Consider the following 25,067-nt stretch of genomic DNA (forward strand, 5'->3'; position numbering starts at 1 on the left):
CGCAGCTCCGGGGGACCTCTTGCAGATGTGCCTGCGGAGGGTCCACTGGTCCCACGGCTCTGGCACCCGAGCCACGGGACCAGCGGACCCTCCGCAGTCATGGCTGCGGGAGGTCCACCAGAGCCGCGGGACCAGCGGACCCTCCACAGTCATGCCTGCGGGAGGTCCGCTGGTCCTGCGGTTCCGGTGGACCTCCCGCAGGCATGACTGCGGAAGGTCCGCCGGAGCCGCCTGCCACCCTGCCGGCAAAATGCCGCCCCAAGCGTGCGCTTGGCGTGCTGGGGTCTGGAGCCGGCCCTGACCCCAGCAGCCCCCACCCCGAGTCCACTCACTGGCTTTGCCAGGCTTGGGCTGCTACAGCAGCTCAGCAGGGAGGAGCTGCCTTCTGGGGGCTCCTGCAGCAGATGCACGTGGGCAGAGGCCTCCGTGCGCTCCCTCCCCCCCCCCCCAGCTCCCCTCTCGCCACGCTCAGGCTCTGCGGCTCCCAGGAGTGTGAGCCACCGCCACTGCCCCCTCCCGGAGCAGGCTCAGGGCCCCACACCCCAGCGCAGCCCGGGCAGAAGGGGTCGGGGGTGCAGCTGCTCCCTGCAAGCGGCCGCCGCCTTTGCAGGGCTCCTGCCCCCCTGCACCGCACCGGCTCCTCCATGGCTGGGGCTTGCTGCCACCACAAGCGGGACACTCTGGCTCCGGAAGACAGCTCCTCCCTGCCGAACCAGGGCACCACTTTTTGGTGCCCCCAGGGCCATCCTTAGGATTTATGGGGCCCTATGCCGTATTATTAAACTGGTGCCCCTATTCCCAACGGCAGCCTGAGCTTGCAGCCCGGCAGGGGTGGAGGGACAAGGCAGAAAGAACAAGTCACCTGGCCCGCCTCACAGTGGCGGAGAGTCACAGTTCCCCGCAGAGACCTCTGTACCTTCTCCGTCACGCAGAATGGACATGCAGAAGGTACCTAATTAAAAGCACTAAACTTGGGAATAAAAAATGTCAGTCAAAGGCTTTTTGATATGCCCTGAAGTTTCTCAGAGATTTATTTGCAAAAACTTTGTAGTAAGGGTGAGTCAGCTGTCTTGCTGAATACATTAAATATTATGGAATACATAATGCAGCTCTTCTCTGTTTTACATTTTCTTAATCAGTATTTCTAAGCTGATTTTACATTTGAAATGTACTCTTAAGCCTTCATAAAGTAATCATTCCAGATTAATCAGTCACAGAGGTGTAGTGTGTTCATAACAATGTTAATTGCTTTTAGAAAAAGGGACATTAATTTACTGTGTGTGATCTCCATAACAATTTCACCAACTTTAAAAAAATGTTTCCAAAGATTTTAGGCATAACAAAGGATTTTATATCTTACTAAGGTACTGATTTTGCTTAAAACTAGTTCATCAGATAGTCAGAAGTAAAGAAAGGGAAACTCTTTGTGCAGCTATCTGGAAGCAAAGGGCTGTTGCTTCCTTCAAGGTCGGGGGGGTGGGTGTGAAGGGAGAAATGGATGGACAGAAAGGACAGGAAGACTTTGGAAGTACGTTTTTTACTATAGTAATTAAAATGTTTATTTTAGATAAGGGTGGTCTTTTGAAGAATTTATTTAAAAAGCAGTATGTCTGAAGATCCAAGCATTTAAGGCTAAAGATGATTGTGCATCTAAAAATCTATGCAAGGATTTTTGAGAGATGTGATTTTATAATCTTCACCAACTCACTAATGCAATATTTTAAAAGGAAATTTTAAACTAAGGTCCTGTAGACTGACATGTTCTGAGTAAATATTACAGCCATGCACAACTGTTTTTGTCAGTATATTCAGAAACTGACAGTAGATACCTGGGGGTTGGCAAATGCCTATTAAATGTCTTCATTACCCCTTGAATGGCTCTTTAACAGTTTCAGTGTTGTGCTAATAGGTCTGGCAGGCTGGAGACTCTCTCTTTTAACTACTAGATCCCCTTCCCAGGAAGACTCAGAGCCTGCAGGAACAGGGATAGGAAAACCAGGGGGTGGACATTAAGACCCAGTGGTGCCCCAAATTTTCAAGTGCTCTACCCAGCTGCCTATGCCTAAGGACAACCCTGGGTGCCCACAACCACTTGCCGCCCTAGGCCACTGCCTAGTTCGCCTAGTTCAGGGGTCGGCAACCTTTCAGAAATAGTGTGCCGAGTCTTCATTTATTCACTCTAATTTAAGGTTTCGCGTGCCAGTATTACATTTTAATGTTTTTAGAAGGTCTCTTTCTATGTCTATAATATATAACTAAACTATTGTTGTATGTAAAGTAAATAAGATTTTTAAAATGTTTAAGAAGCTTCATTTAAAATTAAATTAAAATGCAGAGCCCCCCGGACCGGTGGCCAGGACCCAGGCAGTGTGAGTGCCACTGAAAATCAGCTTGTGTGCCGTCTTCGGCACACACACGTGCCATAGGTTGCCTACCCTCTGGCCTAGTGGTTGCACGGGCCCTGGGGATATATGAGGGGAAACCCAGCTGGCCAAAACAGTGCACAGAATACAGCTTCTTTTCAGAAAATTGTGATAACTCTTACAAGAGCCTTTGGGTTCTCATGTCATCCACCGGGGGAAAAAAAAATCTGATTCCAAGGATGGGTCCAGTTGGAAACCTGGGTACATCGCCACAGACACACGAGGGACATGCTCGCACACCTGGGGTGCGGGGAAACCTGCACAAAATAGAGCAGTGGGGGGCAGCTGGTCTGGAAGGAACGGGGATACTTGGTGGGGCTGAGTAGTGGCGGGGAAGACGAGGAAGGGGGTAGGGTCAGAATCAGTTGTCCTCTTGGCCTGCATGCTATCTACAAATGATGCCACAACCACCAGTAATTCCTACCAACAAGTTTTCTGTTAAAAAAGGAAATTAAATGGCAAAAAGCTTAATTAATGAAGAATTAAGGTTTCCTGATGACAGCTCATGTTCTTCCAGAACGTCAACTTCAGCAAAATTCAAATGTTAGAAAACCAGGAAAGAAAGAGAGTTAAGGTATATGCCCATGTAACCTTACCTCTGCCCTCTTTGAGCGACACCCATAACACCCTTACTTGCACTCTGCCTTTTCACTGTCAAGGAAACGAGCTATATTTTAAAGAATCCTTATCGAGGTTGCAGGAACAAACCATCCCAATATGAAGAAAGAATAGTAAATATGGCAGGCGACCAGCTTGACTTAACAGTGAAATCCTTGCTGATCTTAAACACAGAAAAGAAGCTTAAAAAATGTGGAAGGTTGGACAAATGACCAGGGAGGAATGTATAAATATTGCTCAGCCATGCAGGAGGGAAATCAGGAAGGCCATATCACACTTGAAGTTGCAGCTAGCAAGAGATGTTAAGAGTAACAAGAAGGGTTTCTTCATGTATGTTAGCAACAAGAAGAAAGTCAAGGAAAGTGTGGGCCCCTTACTGAATGAGGCAGGGCTGCCCAGAGGATTCAGGGGGCCTGGGGCAAAGCAATTTCGGCGGCCCCTTCCATAAAAAAAGTTGCAATACTATAGAATACTATATTCTCATGAGGGCCCCTTTGGGGCCCGGGGTAAATTGCCCCACTTCCCCCCCCCCCCCCCCCTCTGGGCAGCACTGGAATGGGGGAGGCAACCTAGAGACAGAGCATGTGGAAAAAGCTAATGTACTCAATGCTTTTTTTGCCTTTGTCTTCACAAACAAGGTCAGCTCCCAGACTGCTGCACTGGGCAGCACAGTATGGGGAGGTGACGACCAGCCCTCTGTAGAGAAAGCAGTGGTTCAGGACTATTTAGAAAAGCTGGACAAGCACAAGTCCATGGGGCCAGATGTGCTGCATCCGAGGGTACTAAAGGAGTTAGTGGATGTGATTGCAGAGCCATTGGCCATTATCTTTGAAAACTCATGGCGATTGGGGGAGGTCCTGGATGACTGGAAAAGGGCAAGTGTAGTGCCCATCTTTAAAAAAGGGAAGGAGGATCCGGGGAACTATAGGCCAGTCAGCCTCACCTCAGTCCCTGGAAAAATCATGGCGCAGGTCCTCAAGGAATCAATTCTGATGCACTTAGAGGAGAGGAAAGTGATCAGGAACAATCAGCATGGATTCACCAAGGGCAAGTCATGCCTGACTAACTTAATTGCCTTCTATGCGGAGATAATTGGCTCTGTGGATGAGAGGAAAGCCGTGGACGTGTTATTCCTTGACTTTAGCAAAGCTTTTGATACGGTCTCCCACAGTATTCTTGCCGGCAAGTTAAAGCAGTATGGGCTGTATGAATGGACTATAACGTGGATAGAAAGCTGGCTAGATCGTCAGGCTCAATGGGTAGTGATCAGTGGCTCCATGTCTAGTTGGCAGCCGGTATCAAGTGGAGTGCCCCAGGGTCGGTCCTGGGGCCGGTTTTGTTCAATATCTTCATTAATGATCTGGAGGATGGCATGGACTGCACCCTCAGCAAGTTTGCAGACGACACTAAACTGGCAGGAGTGGTAGATGCGCTGGCGGGTAGGGATACAGAGGGACCTAGACAAATTAGAGGATTGGGCCAAAAGAAATCTGATGAGGTTCAACAAGGACAAATGCAGAGTCCCGCACTTAGGACAGAAGAATCCCATGCACTGCTACAGACTAGGGACTGAGTGGCTATGAAGCAGTTCTGCAGAAAAGGACCTAGGGGTGACAGTGTACAAGAAGCTGGATATGAGTCAACAGTGTGCCCTTGTTGCCAAGAAGGCTAACGGCATTTTGGGCTGTATAAGTGGGGGCATTGCCAGCAGACTGAGGGACATGGTGAGGCCTCATCTGGAGTACTGTGTCCAGTTTAGTGCCCCACACTACAAGAAGGATGTGGAAAAATTGGAAAGAGTCCAGCGGAGGGCAACAAAAATGATTAGAGAGCTTGAGCACATGACTTATGAGGAGATGCTGAGGGAACTGGGATTGTTTAGTCTGCAGAAGAATGAGGGGGGATTTGATAGCTGCTTTCAACTACCTGAAAGGGGGTTCCAAAGAGGATGGATCTAGACCAGGGGTCGGCAGCCTTTCAGAAGTGGACTGCCGAGTCGTCACTTATTCATTCTAATATAAGGTTTTGCTTGCCAGTAATACATTTTAACATTTTTAGAAGGTCTCTTTCTAGAAGTCTGTAACATATAACTAAACAATTGTTGTATGTATAGTAAGTAAGGTTTTAAAAATGTTTAAGAAGCTTCATTTAAAATTAAATTAAAATGCAGAGCTCCCCTGACCAGTGGGCAGGACCTGGGCAGTGTGAGTGCCACTGAAAATCAGCTCGCGTGCCGCCTTTGGCTCACGTGCCATAGGTTGCCTACCCTGATCTAGACTGTTCTCAGTGGTACCAGATGACAGAACAAGGAGTAATGGTCTCAAGTTGCAGTGGGGGAGGTTTAGGTTGGATATTAGGAAAAACTTTTTCACTAGGAGGGTGGTGAAGCACTGGAATGGGTTCCCTAGGGAGGTGGTGGAATCTCCTTCCTTAGAGGTTTTTAAGGTCAGGCTTGACAAAGCCCTGGCTGGGATGATTTAGTTGGGGATTGGTCTTGCTTTGAGCAGAGGGTTGGACTAGATGGCCTCCTGAGGTCCCTTCCAACCCTGATAGTCTATGATTCTATGTGCACCGGCCCTATACTTGCCTTGCTCTTCCAGTAGAATACCACATTTGTGAAATTTAACAACCACTTCACACTCTCAGGATACCATCAAAACCTGCACTTTCCCTGACAGACTTGAAGGTGGCAATTTTGCAACAAAAAAACTTCAAAAACAAACTCCAAAGAGAAACTGCTGAACTCAAATTAATATGCAAACTAGATACAATTAACTGTGGCCTAAACAGAGACTGGGAATGGTTGGGTCATTACACTAATTGAATCTATTTCCCTATGTTAAGTTCTCCTCACACCTTCTATGGGCCATCTTTATTATCACTTCAAAAAGTTTTTTTTCCTCCTGCTGATGATAGCTCATCTCAATTGCTTAGACTCTTCCTGTTGGTATGCATACTTCCACCTTTTCATGTTCTCTGTATGTATAAATATCTCCTGTCTGTGTGTTCCATTCTATGCATCCGAAGAAGTGAGCTGCAGCTCACGAAAGCTCATGCTAAAATAAATTTGTTAGTCTTTAAGGTGCCACAAGTACTCCTGTTCTTTTTCCATCAGCAATGTTTCCACTAATTTTTTACATCCATGCACAGAATGAATTTTGTTATGTACAGCAATATGGAGGTGATGGGTGGTGGGGCCGAGGGGTTTGGAGTGTGAGAGGGGACTCAGGGCTGGGGCAGAGGGTTGGAGTGCAGGGGGAGGGGGGGTGAGGGCTCCGGCTGGAGGTGCAGGCTCTGGGGTGGGACCGGGGATGAGGGGTTTGGGATGCAGGAGGGGGCTCAGGGCTAGGGCAGAAGGTTGGGATGTGGGGGCGTAAAGCCTCTGGGGTGTGGCCGGGGATAAGGAGTTTGGGGTGCAGGCTGCCCTGGGGCTGCAGCGGGGAGAGTGGACTCCCCCCAGCCCTCTCTCGCCACAACATCCCAGGGCTGGGGGAAGAAGTGCCTCTTGCCCGTTGCAGCAGCTCCAGGGCCGGGGGAGAGGCGCCTCTCCCCCCTGCGCGCCTGCATGGCCCTTGATAGCCTGCTGCACGGCTGCACAGCTTAGAGGGAACTTAGCCCATCAGTAAACCCACAGACTGCTCTCATATTTCACCTCCCTACTGACAATTCCCATGTCAAGACCCTTTTAGTGCCTTGCTACTGAGACAACCTACACAATTTTGCAATAAAATGATGCAGACTACATCCTCACGGTACACATGCTCCCCTTTCCTGTTTTCACAGGGTGGGCACAAATCCTGATCTAATATCACAATCACAGCTCTGTGATGCTCCTCAAACTAATCCCCATCTCCTCAGCTCACAAACACACCTCTGCCATTCAATACAGCTACAACTCATTAAACCCACAGACGTTTGATTTCCTGGTTTTCCAAGTTTGAATTTTGCTGCACTCAACATTCTGGAAGAGCACAAGCTGTCATCAGGAAACCTTAACTCTGCATTAACCTAGTTTTTGTCACTTACCATAGAAAAAGACAGAATTGGATCTTTACACTCATGAGAGAGAAAATGAGTCTGCTGTGGAAACCAACATTCACATTATCTCCAGCCCTCATTTTGTTTATTTAGCATTTTTTCCCCCTTCTCTCTCCACTAAGAAGGCAGAGAGTGGGAGAATGTTCTGATCAGTAAATTTTAAAAAACCCTGACAAATGTAAGCCGTATTTCTGCTCCTAGTAAAATCCCTGGTAAAGCACCTATTGATTTCAGTGGGAGCAGGACAGCACTCTTGGAGAATGACTGCCTCATGAAAGGTCACAATCTGCTGAAGAACAATGTTTCAGCCTCCTGCTTTGTTAGGTTCACTATTAACGTCAGTAATGCAATCCTAAATTTGACTTGAACAACACTGAATTAAAAGGCCCCCTCTTTTCAGTGCTTAAAATGAGAGGCTTAGCTTGCCTCCTTTTTGTCCTCCCAAACATGCTGACAAACTTCACTAGCACCTGCCTATATCATTGTCAAAAGTACTACTAAACTGGACAGTACCACAGCTGTACACAGTACTTTATAACACATTAATCAAGAACAAAATCCCTGATCATTTACAACCCAAGCACATAGACACAGCACAGTTAAAAGACAGATGTTGGGTGGAGAGGGTTTATTGCTAGTAGGTTTTATGAGAACAGATGTGCTGAACAAGTTCTTAGTTAGAACTAAGTTGTACTTCAATATGCTTTAAATATTTCTGCATCTCCTACTGTCCATAAATCACTATGAATTCAGTGATTTTTATCATTAGAGCTTTACAAATATTTCCTAGCTAAACAGAAATGTTTTTTTCCTGTCCTTCTTGTAGAGTAAACCCCTTATCAAGGGTGATCTACCTGCCCACGACTATTTCAGAGAAATTTAATAAAACTACAGGCAGACTGAATAAGGCCTCAGTGTTCCTTTCGTCTTGTGCTACCATTGTGCATTCATTTAGCGTGAGCAGAGGCAGGATAATTTCCTGCTGAATGGAAGCTCTGTCTTGAAGGTAGACTTCCAAAAACAACCCCCCTTTTCATACATGGAACAGCAGCAAAGCACATCCCTTCAGCCTCCAGGCTGACAAGGAACTGTTTACCATCAGCAGAAAAAGCTCCCCTGGCACAGTGCTCCCAACCCTTGCCATAGTTTATCAAGTCGTACAAGATCAGCAAGTACAAATACTGCCAAACATGCAGAGGTTTTATCAACGTTATTTCAGTGTTTCCTATTTGCTACAAAAAACGTCTGTATAGTCTGTGTATAAAGGTGAAGCACACTAAGAAGCAGGCCAGGACAACAGTAAAGGATGGGAGAGATTGATGACAGCCACTTTATATAAGGCCCTGGCCTGGAACACAGAGTGAGTGGGCTTGGGTTCCTCTACCAACAGGGCTTCTTAAGGGACTGAGCAAATGGGCTACACTCAAGGAGGCCTGGGTCTTCATGCCCTCAAGCTAGGACAACTGACCTCCCGAGACACTGGACCTTGTAGCACTCTGAAAGGGAAAAGGACTACCACCAACCCAGCTGGAGGGCTGAGGTCATGGGCGGAGGAGCAATAAGCAAGCTCAACAGCAAGGTGTGCTGTGATGCTTAATTTTGTCACAAGGGAACACCAAAGACTGACACTGACCAATTAACACACACAACAGGAACCATACGTATTAAAAAAAATTCTAATTCTCTGGTTTACTGTTAATGAAAAGCAAGATGACTTAGAATCTTAAATACAGGCAATTAGCAGGAATAAAGTATTAAAACAACATTTGAATGCATTAGAACCAGTTACTTCCTAATGACCAAGCATTTGGCAGAAAGAGCATTAATTTGTAAGAAACCCTTTCAGTACGTGTGGCAAAAGACGCTACTATTGCTTTTCCCTCAGGATTGCAGAGCTTGGCTACAAGTTTTATTACTTTACTGTCAGCACAGAGAACATTCATAAATATATATATGTGTGTGTATTATATACACACACAGACACAAATGAGGAAACATGCCAGATCCACCAAATCCAAATAGTTTAGAAAAAGGAACAAAGACCTGTATTTTCTGGGGATTTTTTTGTATATGCCTCTCCCTCTCCTGTAATTACAGTTTAAAAGTAATCCTGTTTGGTTTAGTTATGAGTTGTCCAGTGACCTCAGAGACTGAGAGAGTGAGGGTAATAGGACTGGATCCTAAAATAGTGTAATTTTTCCTGGTCTGATTTGGATACAGAAGTGCTTAATATCCAGCTCTTACAAGCAATTTTCATAAGTAGATCTTAAAGCGTTTTACAAAGGAGGTCTTGATTGTTATCTCCATTTTACAGATGGGGAAAATGAGGCACTTCCCTCCTGTAACTCATCTGAGGTCAGAACCATAATTGGCTTAATGAAATGAGGTCCCATATTCGACACAACAGCCGTTCGTTGTTTGGATCTAACACAAAACCTTTTAAATGCTGTGGTCAGTCAATTCCAAAATTTCAGGGAATGCTGTATGTAGGCATCAGTGGGCAGAACTCTTCATTTTGGTGAAAACCAGAAGGTGGAAAAATGGGGGACACATGGAGCTTACAGCTCATTGGCCTTCAGCTGTCAAGAGCTCAAAGAACCTGTTGATGGCTGCTATTAACATCTTCCAATATATTAAGTTCCCCATCTCAACTCTGCCCACACCTTCCCATTCCAATTCAAAAGGTGGACACCCAGAATTACTTATCTCCCAGAAAGAGAGAAAAGAAGTAATGGAAGGATGGCAGGGAGGTAACAGGGCACACAGTCCTCAACATAGGTGGGACAATAAAATGATAGGAGAGGGACATGGGAGCACAGAGCCCTGACATGTAGTGGAGAATGAGGGACATTTATGTGGAGAAAGGGGAATGGAGGGAGAAGAGGCTAATGGGGTGGGGCGGGGGAGAAGAGGAGTACAGAGAGCTCTTAATGTAAGGGTGGGGTTGCAGTGAGTCCCTGAAATATAGAGGGATGGGAAAGTAGCACACGGGAAGTCTGGGGGTGGGGGAATGGATTCCAGGAGCCTCTGAATGCAGTGAGATTGCCCCACAGAAGCAATGAAGTGTGACAGAATGGAGAGGGGTAACTAGTGGTGTTCCCCAAGGGTCAGTCCTAGGACCAATCCTATTCAATTTATTCATAAATGATCTGGAGAAAGGGGTAACAGTGAGGTGGCAAAGTTTGCAGATGATACTAAACTACTCAAGATAGTTAAGACCAAAGCAGATTGTGAAGAACTTCAAAAAGATCTCACAAAACTAAGTGATTGGGCAACAAAATGGCAAATGAAATTTAATGTGGATAAATGTAAAGTAATGCACATTGGAAAAAATAACCCCAACTATACATACAACATGATGGGGGCTAATTTAGCTACAACGAGTCAGGAAAAAGATCTTGGAGTCATCGTGGATAGTTCTCTGAAGATGTCCACGCAGTGTGTAGAGGCGGTCAAAAAAGCAAACAGGATGTTAGGAATCATTAAAAAGGGGATAGAGAATAAGACTGAGAATATATTATTGTCCTTATATAAATCCATGGTACGCCCACATCTCGAATACTGTGTACAGATGTGGTCTCCTCACCTCAAAAAAGATATTCTAGCACTAGAAAAGGTTCAAAAAAGGGCAACTAAAATTATTAGGGGATTAGAGAGGGTCCCATACGAGGAAAGATTAAAGAGGCTAGGACTCTTCAGCTTGGAAAAGAGAAGACTAAGGGGGGATATGATAGAGGTATATAAAATCATGAGTGATGTTGAGAAAGTGGATAAGGAAAAGTGATTTACTTATTCCCATAATACAAGAACTAGGGGTCACCAAATGAAATTAATAGGCAGCAGGTTTAAAACAAATAAAAGGAAGTTCTTCTTCACGCAGTGCACAGTCAACTTGTGGAACTCCTTACCTGAGGAGGTTGTGAAGGCTAGGACTATAACAACGTTTAAAACGGGACTGGATAAATTCATGGTGGCTAAGTCCATAAATGGCTATTAGCTAGGATGGGTAAGAATGGTGTCCCTAGCCTCTGTTCGTCAGAGGATGGAGATGGATGGCAGGAGAGCGATCACTTGATCATTGCCTGTTAGGTTCACTCCCTCTGGGGCACCTGGCATTGGCCACTGTCGGTAGACAGATACTGGGCTAGATGGACCTTTGGTCTGACCCGGTACGGCCGTTCTTATGTTCTTATGACACCTTAAGCATGTATATTAAGTTTATAAAACCACAAGTGGTGTTTGTCTTATATTGTAGATGCCGCAGACATTTCATTAAAAATGCAGTAAATTCAATCAGAAAAAAATCCAGTGACCCCTCTTCTCAAAACATAACAATAGCTAGAGGTGCAGTACAGGTCACATAATTAAATTTAGTGTCCTCCCTAACTATGCATCAAGGAATCTCTTTAGCCCATGATTACAAGTCTTCCCTGTTTAATATTTTGAAACATTCAACAAAGAAAGACAAGAGAGAAGTTCAAGAATTATTTTATTTATCAGTCATACTAGGTAAAACCCAAAGTAGAACTGTTAAATATATGAAAAAAATCCAGTCACTTCAGTGTCCTACAGGACTTGTACATTTTCCAGCAACAGACTATATTTATAATGTATCCTTTTCAGTCACCAATGCTTTTGAATTACTTTCTTAATTTACTTTTGCCATTTTGAAGATCAGATGCTGTGGTGAAAATCATTTGCATCATACATTTTTATTCAGTTCTTTTCTCATTATATACATCAATCCCATCTCAGATTTTGTCATCACACAGGCTTTTCAGGCATCTTATTTCTAACCCTAAGAACGTCCTCATGGTCTATTTACATTTTAGAAGAGCTTGTGCACAGCACAAATCAATGCAAAATGTTTCTCCAGTGCATGTACTCAAGAATATGCACCTAAAGACTGCACTGTTCTGCACATATTTCTCAGCAGTCTGTATTTGTCTTTAAATTCTAACAAATTACAGATTTATAAAAATGTATACAAAAGAATTTTTTCTTGCACCTGTACAATGCCTCAGATACCAGTGGTAAAGAAGTCAGCTGTTTGGAATACTGAAACAATACAGAGTAATCTGATGTAAATTTAAGCTACACAAGAGAAATTCTTTTTAAAAAACAAACTCCGAAAACTGAACAATGTACAAGCCTGAAAACAGGCCTCATTGTAAAAATAATTTGATTGAGATTGCTTCTTGCACATAAACATAAGGTTTCTAAACATTTAATCTGTAAAAAAAGCTAAGAATTAACTACCTAACCATTTATGTTGGTGGCTGTAAAACCTATACACGTTTCTGTTCACATGATTTTCCTCTTTAAAGCGACTATAAGTAAATGAAGATAAAAACAACAAAATGCCAGTGAAGTAATGCAAATAAATTCTAATCACTTGCCAATCTGGCAAATGTATGTTTCTACCACGTTTACCGAAAGCAGGAAAATTGACATAACTTTCCATTTTCTACAACATGGCCCTCAAAACTGTCTTTCCAAATGGCCAAAAAACTGCACAGCTCTGGCCTAAGGTAATCTTCAAAGCACCTCCAATCTACAGCAGAACCTGTGCCCGTCCCAAGGTCATCATCTGCTGCAGATTCCCCTGAAGAGATTGTCTTTCCAGCATATTATGGGCGGCATGAAAGAGATTAAATTTCTCAGCAACCCACTGGCTTTTCCCTATACAAACAGTAACAACAGTGGAACCTGTGAATATAGGATGCACCTTGCCCTTTTGAGAGAGCTATAGGGCAGAGGATGAGAGGGAAGTGCACATGCCCATTAGGGAATGGATTAAAACAACAGGAGGTTCAACTCCCACATCCTACCTACTTAGTTTTTTTTTTTTTTTTTTAACTTAAAGATGTCTTTGGACAGAGTCTTGGCATAGTTTATCTGCTGCCCCAAACAGTTGGGTGTTTGTGTTCTTACTTGCGAAACCATTTTCATTTGGCAATTAAAACAACTATGTAGGTTTATTAAGCCCACAAAGGTTCAAAAAGTCTTGTGAAAGTCCGTTTTTAACACTAGAAAATCATGAAGCAGAAACAGAACATTTTCCAAAACACTAGTGACTTACTAAATTTCCTGGCAGATCTACAGATGAACTTGAGCTGCAAAGTTCAGAGCTGGTTTCCAACTTTCCCAAAGTTTGGGGCATTCGGTTTTAGTTCAAATTGATCAGTTGCCTGAGTCTCCACTCCACTAATAATTTTATCTGATCCCTTCTACTGAAAGTTATTCAGGTAGTTACCAAACTCGCAAGCAAGCATGTCGGAATCAGAATGATGTTTGACAGCTTTTTAAAAAAAACAAACCAACAAAAAAGCAATTTGCCTTTTCATCTACCAGACAAACAGGAAGCATGTGCTGTCATGTACCAGAATATCTGCATATAAGTGTCTCGAACAAGATTCTTTACAATAGTAACACTGGCATGATATCACAAAGGGCAAAATTAATTCCTTCAGCATTTACTGTAAAATTAACCAAGATAAGCTCATTTGATTTCAGTATGAAAGTCATAATCACTTCTATAGAATTTTCATTCTAATTTGACTTACACCAGTTGATTTTTTTTTTAAATGTTACTATTTAACTATAGGCTGGACTAAGATGGAAAATATGTTTTATGTAATGATTCATTTTATTTTGTTTCAGCATGATGATCCTGGTGGTAATATTAATACAAATTTTATTTCAGCTATTTTGCCCGTTCTACAATCAGTGCATATTTAATATCGATTTTCTGTTTGAAGGTTTATCATCTCCAGAAGATCTTGGTTTATGGACGCTGAACCAGTTTACTCTTACTCCCTTCCTGCTCACTAAGTTTGAAATGGGTATAAGCTAAAATGCCTAACAAAGTACACAAAATTCCAAGGACCTGATTAAGTGACAGTGGATCTTTAAACAACAGGTACCCTCCCAACAGAGTGATGCTGAACTTGAAGTGTCCAAACATATTATATCTACACATCTCTGTTAAGGATCATAACAAATAGTCAAAATATTAAAAACAAACAGTGAATCTCTTATGCGTTCATATATCTATCCCCAAAATGGACTACGGTTGTTCACATCAATTTCTATTCACACAACTTTTCAATTTTATCTGTGCAATTATAATTAACAACTTGCATTTATGTAACACCTTTCGCACAAAATGCTTTACAAATTAACTGATATTTGATATACAAACAGGAATCACTTTACGCATTTACTATATAGTCACCAAAACGTGTGTAAATGTTTTAATACTGTTAATATGGACACAAAGTTCTTACTACTAAATTAACCAGAACTGTCTATACATACTGTGAGAAAGAACACTGAGAAACTGGATTGTGCTTTTCCAGTTTTAACATTCACAATAAAGCAGGTAAATAACAGCCTATTTGTCCAGTGGGCTTTTTTCATTGTGAAATATACTTGACTGAATACTGCCATTCATCTGAAAACAACGGGAGTGACCAATAATAAAAAGGATACGTGACAGGTGATGTGTTTCCAATGATCCAGTAAATGGACAAGTTTACCATAAAGGCTATTATACCAGACAGCAGCACCATTAACTGTGGATTAATGGACACAGTCAGTAATCTAACATATATTTCTAATCATCTCTAGTTACACCTCAAATTGTTTAATCAGGTTTCTTTACTGTCAAATGCAAATCAGTAAGATATCACACAAGAGAAGAGAGCAAACAGAACAAAAAAAGGCAAACATGAGTTCTAATTTAACAAAGACACTTACGATTTAAGTAGCTCAGAACACGGTCTCAAAATGTGAATTGTGCTACAAAATGCGCATCTTCTTTCTCTTTACTTGCTATGTCTGAGAAATGGCCCCAGATACTCAAAGGCTCGCTCACAAAAATGATGTTCCATAACCATATTTAAGAGATCACAGCTTTTAGATGCAAAACTTAGTTAAGATTACAGAAATAATTACAAGATATCTGTCCCATAAGTTGTGACTATTCATTATTCCAGTCACTGATTTCAGTACCACTAGAGAGAGATCTTGCATCTATCATTGCCTGACATATCACTAACTGAGTAACTGGCACTTTCTAAACTAAAAGGTACCTTCCACCTTAGACAACAGTATGTAATGAATATATATTCGAGCCCTGATCCTGTTGAGGGACATCAAGAAGATGAGGATGAAAAAGATTAGAGCCCTCCCAATACAAAGCAGCTACTGACTGCAGAAAGTAACCACTACCAGCTCTCCTCCGCCAGAAGTGAAGTCAGGGAGCAGTGAAAGAATTTGTATCGTTCCCACAGTGGAGAGCGACTGCTGGCTCAAGGGTCATTTACATAATTTTACTTTAAAAAACTAGGACAAACTTCTGGATTTTGTAAAGTCTGTATGTATGTGTGTGTGCATGTGGGAGCGGAATAGAAAGGTTAATTTCTTTGTCAATTCGAATCTTTTGGCTTTTGACTTATTAATTGTTAATCTATTTTAGATACTCTAGAGGAGTGCTTTATTATTTGATTTATATATGAACTCTCAGTTGGTGGCTCATCTGGGGGGTTATCTGTCACTCTGTTTAAAATATTAGGTATCTAGTAACACCGGTGGATATTTATTACTGAATGATCCTTTGTTAATCCTGCTGGGGCTTCCTATCAGAAATGGTCACACAAAAGGAAATGAAGAATTAATCTGCCTCTCGTTGGGAAAAGAAAAATGGCCCAACTCTAGAGGAATGGTTCACAAAGTATGGGAGGCGGTCATGGAAATATTAACACACCAATTATGTACCCAGCAAAACACACAAAGGACAAGTAGACACTTAGATATTTGGTTACCATTTACTCAGTACTCAGACAAAGTGCATTCACCTGCAAATAATCAGAACTGTCCTTTTTTTTTTTAATATTAACGTTTGATAGATATATGTCTGGTTTGTTAAATGTGTAATCAGAGATTTTACTGAATTTAATAAAATCACTAGAAATGACATGTAAAGGATGTTGTAATGATGCTGATTATGAAAGTAACACCCTGTAAGAGAGAGAAATCTGATGACTATATTACTATATATATACACACTATACTCTAAACAAAAGCTCACTGTTGTAATGATTGTTGTGTTTCTAATATTTACATGGCAACTAAAGCTTCCTAAATAAACAGTTTAAAAAGTTGCTTATTCCTGAACTTTAGAGGGAGCCAATGTCTACTTTTTTCCTGTTATTGCCCTCTAACCAGAAATAAGACTAAGGAAAGAACACTCCGAGGCCACTTCTACACTACACAGACTATAGTGACATAACTCGAAAGCATAGATGCAGACTACAAAAAGGGTTTTTTCTGTCACTCCACCTCCCTGACAGCTAGATTGAGGGAAACCGTCACCCATCAATCTAGCTACATTTATGTTGGGCTTAGGATGGTGTAGTTACAGCTCTTAGGGGTGTGGATTTTCACACACCCCCCGAGTGCTGAAGCTATTTTGACCTAAGCATAGACCAGGCCACAGACAAACCTGTTAACAGAGCTACTCCTCTCTCAGACAGTGGGGCTTAAACAATTAAATGGAGCAGGGACTGATTCTCTTTCCTCACAGCCTCTCTCACATTCACTGTCAATGACTCTATGTGAAGCTGTTATATTAAGTGATAACGCCAATGGTGTTAAATTAAAAAAATAAAATATAAAATCTTACCACAGCAGAAAGTGTCCAGGGTCCAAATATCCCCCCTTCTCCAAATACTGGCTCAAAGAAGGGTACGATACACAACAACATGGCAGAGGACATTGGTGCCTGATAGTACAGCAACTGCATAGAGTTAACCTGCAACTCATGCTGCTTGGCTCCTACCCACTAAAATCAAGAGATAAAGTTGTTAAACATGAGAAAAATCAAGTCCTCATATAAAAGGAACTTGGTTACTAATAAGGAGAGACTCTCATATGGCCGGCACTACATAATAAATAGGATGACTGTTGTTTTTTCCACTTCCATTTACTGAACACCAAATATTTTAACCAGATGAATGTGTGTTAGTCTTTTTTTGAGTAGACAGTGGTAAGCCACTAGGTGCAGGCATATGAGGAAGGAAGAGAATTGGCTGAAAGAGCTTTTTCATTACAGTATCTGATGGCTAATGCTTGAATCTTCCTCCTTTCATCTTCTCTCTATTCTTTGTCTCCTCCCATACTCTATGATAGGGTCTGCCACTTGAGTAAGGACAGATAAATGGGGGGGGGGGGGGCTGGAAAAAGCTGGCTCCTTTCATTCTCGCACCAATTCTGAATCTAGCTTAGTAAGGGTTCAGTACCTTCTCCCATAAGGGCAAGCAGTATTACAGAAACTACCGATCTTTTCAACTTTCTACTATTATGGGATGCCTGAGCACAATTATTAAAGCCATAGCTGACTGCATCAAGTTAACTTGCATGCCGTTACCACAAATGTGTGGTAAAGCATGCAACAACTGAACTGCATATTTTAGGCAGCTCTTTAAACCAGTGGCTCTCAACCTTTGCAGATTACTGTACCTCTTGTAGGAGTCTGATTTGTCTTTGGTACCACACCTTACTTAAAAACTACTTGCTTACAAAATCAAGCATAAAAAAACCAAAGTGTCACAGCACACTGTTACTGAAAAAAAATGCTTACTTGCTCATTTTTATCATACAATTATAAAAGAAATCAATTGGAATGTAAATATTATACTTACATTTCAGTGTATAGTATATAGATCAGTATAAAGTCACCATATGAAATTTTAGTTTGTACTGACTTTGCCAGTGTTTTTTATGTAGTCTGTTGTAAAACTAGACAAATATCTAAATGAGTTGATGTACCCCTGGAAGACCTTTGCATCTTCCTGGTTGAGAACCACTGAAAAGTATATAATATACCTTAATATGCAACAGTTCTGTAGAATATTCTTATGACAGACAGTCACAAAAAATAAATTCTAGTAGTACTTTAAAGCAGGCCTGCTCAACATAGGGCCCCCGGGCGGCGTGGGCTCACTGTGCGGCCCGCGGGGGGGTGAGTAGGCAAGCGGCAGGGTGGGGCAAGCCAATGGCTGGCCGGCCGGCCAGTGATGAAGAGGCCAGTGGCAGGCTGGGGAGTGAGGGTGAGCCAGCAGCAGGGGGCAGGGACAGCAGCAGAAGGTAAGAGGCCAGCGGCGGGCAGGCAGGTGAGCTGGCAAGCCAGCGGTGGACAGGCAGGTGAGCTGGCGGTGGCAGGGAGGGTGGGGGGAGGGGGGAGTAGGTGAGCTGGAAGGCAGTGTCAAGGGGGGCAGGTGAGCCAGCGGCGGGGTGGGGGCTGAGGTGGCGAGCGGGTGGGCAGTGGTGGGGGGGGGCAGGTGAGGTGGCAGGGAAGGGGGGGCTGAGGAGGTGAGTGGGTGGGCAATGGCAGGGTGATTTTATACTGGGGGGGGTCAGGAGGAGAGCATGGAGTCGGTGGATGACCTGTTCTACTGATCTTGTCTCTCATAAAAATTGGTCCTTTTTGCTGCTTTTCTCTGGGGTGGGGGTTGTCCCAGTGCTGCAAAGAGGGTGTTACCAAAGGAAGGTGCTTGCTTCTAACCCCCGAGGCCCTCAGTTCTGCTCTTCTCTAGTCAGCCCACTTGACAAGTTTAATTGTCCTTGGTCTGGCTCCCAGCCCCTCTCCAAGTTCACACCTCATTCATTCAACAGGGTAATTGATTACAAAGTGGGGGGAAGATCTTATTCTACTTCTAGCAAAAAGACCTTTTTCTTTTACCTTAATTATACTACCTTACGGGCCCGCTATAACATATTACCAAGGTTCAATACCACTGTTTCGGCGGGGCAGCGCTGGGGAAGGAGGGTTTGTTTCCGCAGGGCGGGTGGCGATGTGGGGGGAGGGGGCGTTGGGTTTCAGCCCTCCGCTGTTTTCTTTGGAGAAACATGGCCCTTGCTGCTTTAGGAGTTGTGCAGGCCTGCTTTAAAGTATGTTTAAATAAAATCTACTCCTAACTGCTGTTACTTTCCCTATGCCCCCACCTCAGTTGACATTACCATCTATATGCTAACAAGCATGACTAACATTTTTATAATTCCAGGGTTTTCCTTCCTTTAATTATACATATACTAAACTTCATTTTGATATTGATTATAACTGAGATTTTCAGCATGTATAATTTAATACAACTACTGTTATCATCACATCTATGTTTAGTAAAATGAATGTTAAATGAAAACCCTTAGACAAATTATTTTGAAGGCATTAATTTAATATTTTATTGCACTTAACTATAATAATGCTAACATTTAATAAAAAGCATTTACTGTCAGTAATGCAGCATTATATAAGAGAATTTAGTATACTGAAATAATCTCTGTTCTAAATTAAAATATAACTATAATTACACTAAATTCTATTTAAGGGCTTTCTAAAAAAGCACAGGATGGAATTTCACCCACAGGCCAACTAGCAGTTCTGCTATACATGTAATGTTGCACCATCACAGTAACTTTGCCTGTTTCTCCCTCTCTTGTCATAGATTTTTAAGGCCAAAAAAGCCCATCATTGTCATCTAGCGTGACAGTCAATAGAACCTCACCTACTGAGTCCTGCCTCAAGCTCATAACTTCTGTTTAAGTGATAGTGTATCTTTTAGAATGCTATCCAGTTTTGATTTAAAGACTTCAAGGGACAGAGACTCTACCACATTACTAAGTAAGTTGTGCCAATGGTTATTACACTCACTGTTACAAATGTGTGCCTTAAAATTGTAGTCTGAATTAGTCTAGCTTCAGCTTCCAACCACTGTATCTTGTTATGCCCTTTTCTGCTAAAGAGCTATGTAGTACCAGAAATCTCTTCTCTACTACTAACCTAAGGCATACTATTTCCAGACCACTTAGCCTGCCTCTATTACTTTCTGAAATTTGAAACAAGGTGTCAAAAAGTTATTTTTGTTATGAAACATGCACATAGAGAAGAACAAATTACTAACCACTTGATAAAGGGATGTAACTAGAACACCAAGGGTAGCAAACACCATTCCAAGGAAGTTAAACTTCACGTCGTAATAGGAATTTAGGAATACGCCTACAGTTATGGGAATCTGTAAGGAAAGAAAATGTTGGCTATTATTTACATTTGCTGCAGATGGAACTCAATGGATCAAAACTTGTTCTCCCCCAATGTTTTGGAAAGTTCTGCACACACAACCTCACCCTTTTGTCCAGAGTTGATCTCAAGCTTTATAACTAGAGATTGTAAAGTTATATTCCGTGATTAAGACATGACATGAGCTATACACAAATTGTATTTGGAAGTAATAACAATTAGCACGTTTCATCTTTAGAGAATTTTACAAAGATTGACTTGCACTTTCTCCCATGCTGCGCTAGTAAACAGGACAGAAGCCCCGTATAACACTGCTACAATCCCTTGATGGTATGAAAAAAAATAACGTGAAGGCCATAACACTGACCCACAAGAGTTAAAATTCCATTGAGGCCCCTAGTAGCTAGAGATGGGGTGGCAGCATTTGGTGATCGTGGTGAGGTTTTGCTCATTACTGGCTATTTCAGAGGTTTCCCCGCAGTCCACACAAGCAACAGCACCTCGACCCCTGTCACCAGCACACGAGAGGTACGTGTCCATTAACCCATCGCTTCTGCCCAAGGAGTCACAGACCCATCGAAATCCTGGTGACTCAACTAACAGATTTACTAAGTCGGTGAGCGCCAAAGGAACAGGGGTTAACGTGCCTGGAAAGGGGGAAATAACCCTTTGGCAAGGGGCAAGCGGGAGAGAGGAAAGTCACAGGAAGCTGCTGCCTCCCCCGGCCGGGGCCACCCCGCTCCGCCCCCCCAGCGGCCAAGGCGGCCAGGCTGAAAGCCGGGGCGCCCGGCGCTCACCAGGGTCAGTTTGATGCGCAGGGGGAAGCTCTTGCCGTAGAAGAGGCTCTGGATGGCCACGATGGCCGGCGTGGTCATGGCCTTGGCCAGCTGGTAGGTGCCGATGGTGTTGCTCTGCAGGGACAGGTTGGTGAACACCACGAAGCCGCAGAAGCTGAGCGCCAGGGGCAGCACCTGGCGGGGCCGCAGGCTCTTGGGGGCGAAGACGCGCAGCGCCTGGCACAGGCCGAGGCCGAGCCAGGTGGCGGCGAAGTGCACCAGCGTGAGGCTCAGGTTGGGGAAGCCGAGCCGCACGTAAAGCCACTTGTTCAGGAACACGATGCAGATGGAGGCGGCCAGGTTCACCAGCAGCCCGGCCGCCAGCCACCCCGGCCCCGGCCCCGGCCCCATGGCGCCCGGCAGCCGCCTCCGCGCTCAGCGGGGCCGGCTGCCCGGCCGACGAGTACGGAGCAGGGAGCCCGCCCGCAGCCAGCGCACCCGGGCGCGCAGGGGCCGCCGACTCGCCGCCTCCCCGCGCCCACCACCACGCCACACGGGGGGCGGAACGGGGCGGGGCGCGGCGCGGGAGCTTCCGCTTGCGGAGCCAGGGGGCGGGCAGGGCCGGGCCAATCCCCCCGGCCCGGCCCCGGGGCGGTCACGAACAGGCCGCTCCCCCCTGCAGGGGGATGAGCCAGCGAAGCGGGGATGTCGGGCTGGCCTAGGCAGGGCTCGCTAGGAACTGGCCCCGGAGGAATTTACCCTGCTGGGAATGAGGTTTCTGGCCCCCAGAGGAGCGAGAGCCCGAAGCAGCCGCCCAGTCGTGCTTTTGCCCCCAATTAATTTGCTCGGTTAAGGAACAGGACCACACCATAATGTTGCCTGCTACCACAGAGGCCAGACTTCATGACCCAAAAGGTTTCAGAGTAGCAGCTGTGTTAGGCTGTATCAGCAAAAAGAATGAGGAGTACTTGTAGCACCTTAGAGACTGACAAATTTATTTGGGCATAAGCTTGTGTGGGCTAAAACCCACTTCATCGGATGCATGCAGTGGAAAATACAGCAGGAAGATGTATATACACACAGAACCCCAACTAAAACCTCTCCAGCACATCATCAAAGATCTACATCATATCCTGAAGGACAATCCATCACTCTCAGAGATCTTGGGAGACAGGCCAGGCCTCGCTTACAGACAGCCCCCCAACCTGAAGCAAATACTCACCAGGAACCACACAACAAAAACACTAACCCAGGAACCTAGCCTTGCAACAAAGCCTGTTGTCAACTCTGTCCACATATCTATTCAAGGGACACCTAATCACATCAGCCACACTATCAGAGGCTCAGTCACCTGCACATCTACCAATGTGATATATGCCATCATGTGCCAGCAATGCCCCTCTGCCATGTACATTGACCAAACCGGACCGTCTCTACGAAAATAATAAATGGACACAAATCAGACGTCAAGAATTATAACATTAAAAAACCAGTTGGAGAACACTTCAACCTCCCTGGTCGCTCAATTACAGACCTAAAAGTCACAATTTTCCAACAAAAAAACTTCAAAAACAGACTCCAACGAGAAACTGCAGAATTGGAATTAATTTGCAAACTGAACACCATTAAATTAGGCTTGAATAAAGACTGGGAGTGGATGGGTCATTACACAAAGTAAAAACTATTTCCCCATGCTAATTTTTCCTCTACTGTTACTCACTCCTTCTTGTCAACTGTTTGAAATGGGCCATCCTGATTATCACTACACAAGTTTTTTTTCTCCTGCTGATAATAGCCCACCTTAATTGATTAGTCTCGTTAGAGTTGGTATGGCAACCCCCATTTTTTCATGTTCTCTGTGTGTGTATGTATATATCTAGCTCTCTCTTCCTACTGTATTTTCCACTGCATGCATCTGATGAAGTGGGTTTTAGCCCACAAAAGCTTATGCCCAAATAAATTTGTTAGTCTCTAAAGTGCCACAAGTACTCCTCGTTCTTTTTGATGACCCAAAAGATCCCTTCTAGTCCTATCACCATAGTCAAAGAAATTAACCCACAGCAAAATCCCACCACCTCTCAAATCTGTGTCCCCAGGGTGAGATGCAAAAATGCCCCCAGACTACCTGATCTGCAGAGAACGGAGAGTGGCCCACTAACCCATATAGCAAAATCCTTTCCCGGTAGGGAAACAGCTAGAAAATAAAATCTTCCTGAGGGACACTGGGCAGCAGCAGATCTGTAAGTAGCCCCGTGTTGGAGAGCTGAAGTTGGGTTCTATTACCCTAAACCATCAGTTCTCAAACTATGGGTCAGGACCCCAAAGTGGGTCGCAACCCCTTTTTAACAGAGTCACCAGGGCTGGCATTAGACTTGCTGGGGCCGGGGGCTGAAGCCCAAGCCCCATCGCCTGGGGCCAAAGTCAAAGCCTGATGGCTTCAGCCCTGGCTGGTGGGGATCAGGTTACAGGCTGCCTGCCTAGGGCTGAAGTCCTTGAGTCCCCCCTGCGGGCAGTGGGGCTTGGGCCTTTTCCCCCTTCCCCGGCCAGGGTGGTGGGTCTCCAGTGGGCTCAGGCTTCGGTCTCCCATTGTGGGATCCTGTAGTAATCTTTGTTGTCAGAAGGGAGTCGTGGTGCAACAAAGTTTGAGAACCACTGCCCTAAACATTGTACAATCTCACTGACAAAGACAGGTTTTTAGTTTCCTTGTCCATAGAAGACAGTTAAATAATTATTTTCCCCATTCAAGTACAGATTCTTAAGGTGCCAAATGAGCAGCACTTTGAACAAAACCATCCAATACCTAGCCAATCAAAATGGAAAACAGCTTCAAACATTGTGAGGAGTGATACCTAGCACAGTTCCTCCCCACAGACATTAAGTAGTTTCAGATGTCCCGTCCCCCCCCCACACACACACTCCATTACATCTTTTGGTAGGCATTTGTGCTTCAAAAACCAGTGCATTAAGAAAATGTTTAATAAGTTCCCGTCAATTACACCTGTACAAACTCATTCAAGGTACAGGTGTCACTGAGTCCCTAATTAAGCCTGCAGAATTTTTATTATTAGTGGCAACACATGACTATGCTGTTCTGACATCTTTTTGTTTGTGAACTGAATATAGCCAATGCAAAAAATGGACACGTACACAAGCACCCAGAAGCAGTACCTCTTTTAGAAATTCCGGTTTTGTGGCTGTAGTGAAACTCCTTGTTAAGTGGGGAAATCAGTTGATCTTAATAAAAAAGCAGAAGTATAGGATTGGCCTGATGGTACTGTGATTAGTACTCAGAGCTGACATGCTTAGGTTCAGTTTCTTACCCATCTTTCTGTTTCAGCTGGCTCCTCAGCATTCCCAGCCCTGGGAAGGAGAGAGTATCTTGTTCCTCTATATCCACTGTTAGGAGCAGCAATGAATTTCAAAGGGAGTTCTATCTTGCCCAGCCCATTAGAACAGCTTCTTTATACAAACAGAAAGGGTCTGTGGCATGGACACTGACAAGAGGCTTCCCTTTCGAACTCTGAGCTTCTGCTAGACCACGAACTACGATGCTCGGGTTACTAAATCAAAACCTGTGTGTGTGCAATAGTTGCTCTAGCCTCTTTGCTCTTCTCCATCTAGGAGAGAAAAAAAAATACAGCTCCAGGTTTTAGTTAAATGTATAATTAAAATGATGCCTACAAACATATTGAAAGTGGGGTTTCTAAAGGAAATGATGATTCTGGCACAAGAATTTTCAAACTTTTTCAAAACATGGACCATGTCTCCCCTTTTGAGATCACACCATCCCTGAAGCACCTACACTGATTGTTTACATGAAATGAGAGAGTACTGATGCAGATATTTCAACTGCCTTTAAAGCAATAGTCTTTTTTTAAAAAAAGGGTTAGTAACTCCCTTTTTGTGTTCTTAATGTCCCTTCCTCCCAACTGTTGTCATCTTTTCCCACTTCCCTACACATTTCCCTGAAGTTTCATTCCCTTCTTCACTGCACTTCTTAGCCTCCAAGACCAAAATGAACTACTGAGATTATGTAATCTGACATCCTGTATAATATAGGCCCTAGGATTTTCCCAAAATAATTCCATATCCATAGCATGCATTTTAGAAAGACATCCAATCTTGATGTAA

The 25,067-nt window shown here is 43.9% G+C and overlaps 1 protein-coding gene and 1 long non-coding RNA gene across 3 annotated transcripts in view; one reads left to right on the top strand and one right to left on the bottom strand.

The window, feature by feature from the left end:
* Positions 1 to 14,473, top strand: part of LOC120383277 — a 31,524-nt gene extending 17,051 nt beyond the window's left edge. For both annotated transcript variants that reach the window (XR_005588397.1, XR_005588398.1), the window contains one exon: positions 13,841 to 14,473. This is a non-coding gene — a long non-coding RNA (uncharacterized LOC120383277). The remainder of the gene's footprint in view (positions 1 to 13,840) is intronic.
* Positions 11,552 to 21,418, bottom strand: SLC35E3 (solute carrier family 35 member E3). The gene is made up of 5 exons (XM_039501173.1): positions 20,958 to 21,418; positions 20,045 to 20,155; positions 16,768 to 16,926; positions 14,574 to 14,656; positions 11,552 to 14,053 (listed from the first exon to the last, which is right to left on the bottom strand). Exons 1-5 carry the CDS (start codon positions 21,345 to 21,347, stop codon positions 13,867 to 13,869), a joined length of 930 nt encoding a protein of 309 aa, XP_039357107.1. The 5' UTR covers positions 21,348 to 21,418; the 3' UTR covers positions 11,552 to 13,866.
* Positions 21,419 to 25,067: the final 3,649 nt, after the last annotated feature.

Source organism: Mauremys reevesii, linkage group 1 (genome assembly GCF_016161935.1).
Source record: "Mauremys reevesii isolate NIE-2019 linkage group 1, ASM1616193v1, whole genome shotgun sequence".
NCBI classification, from domain to species: Eukaryota; Metazoa; Chordata; order Testudines; family Geoemydidae; genus Mauremys; species Mauremys reevesii.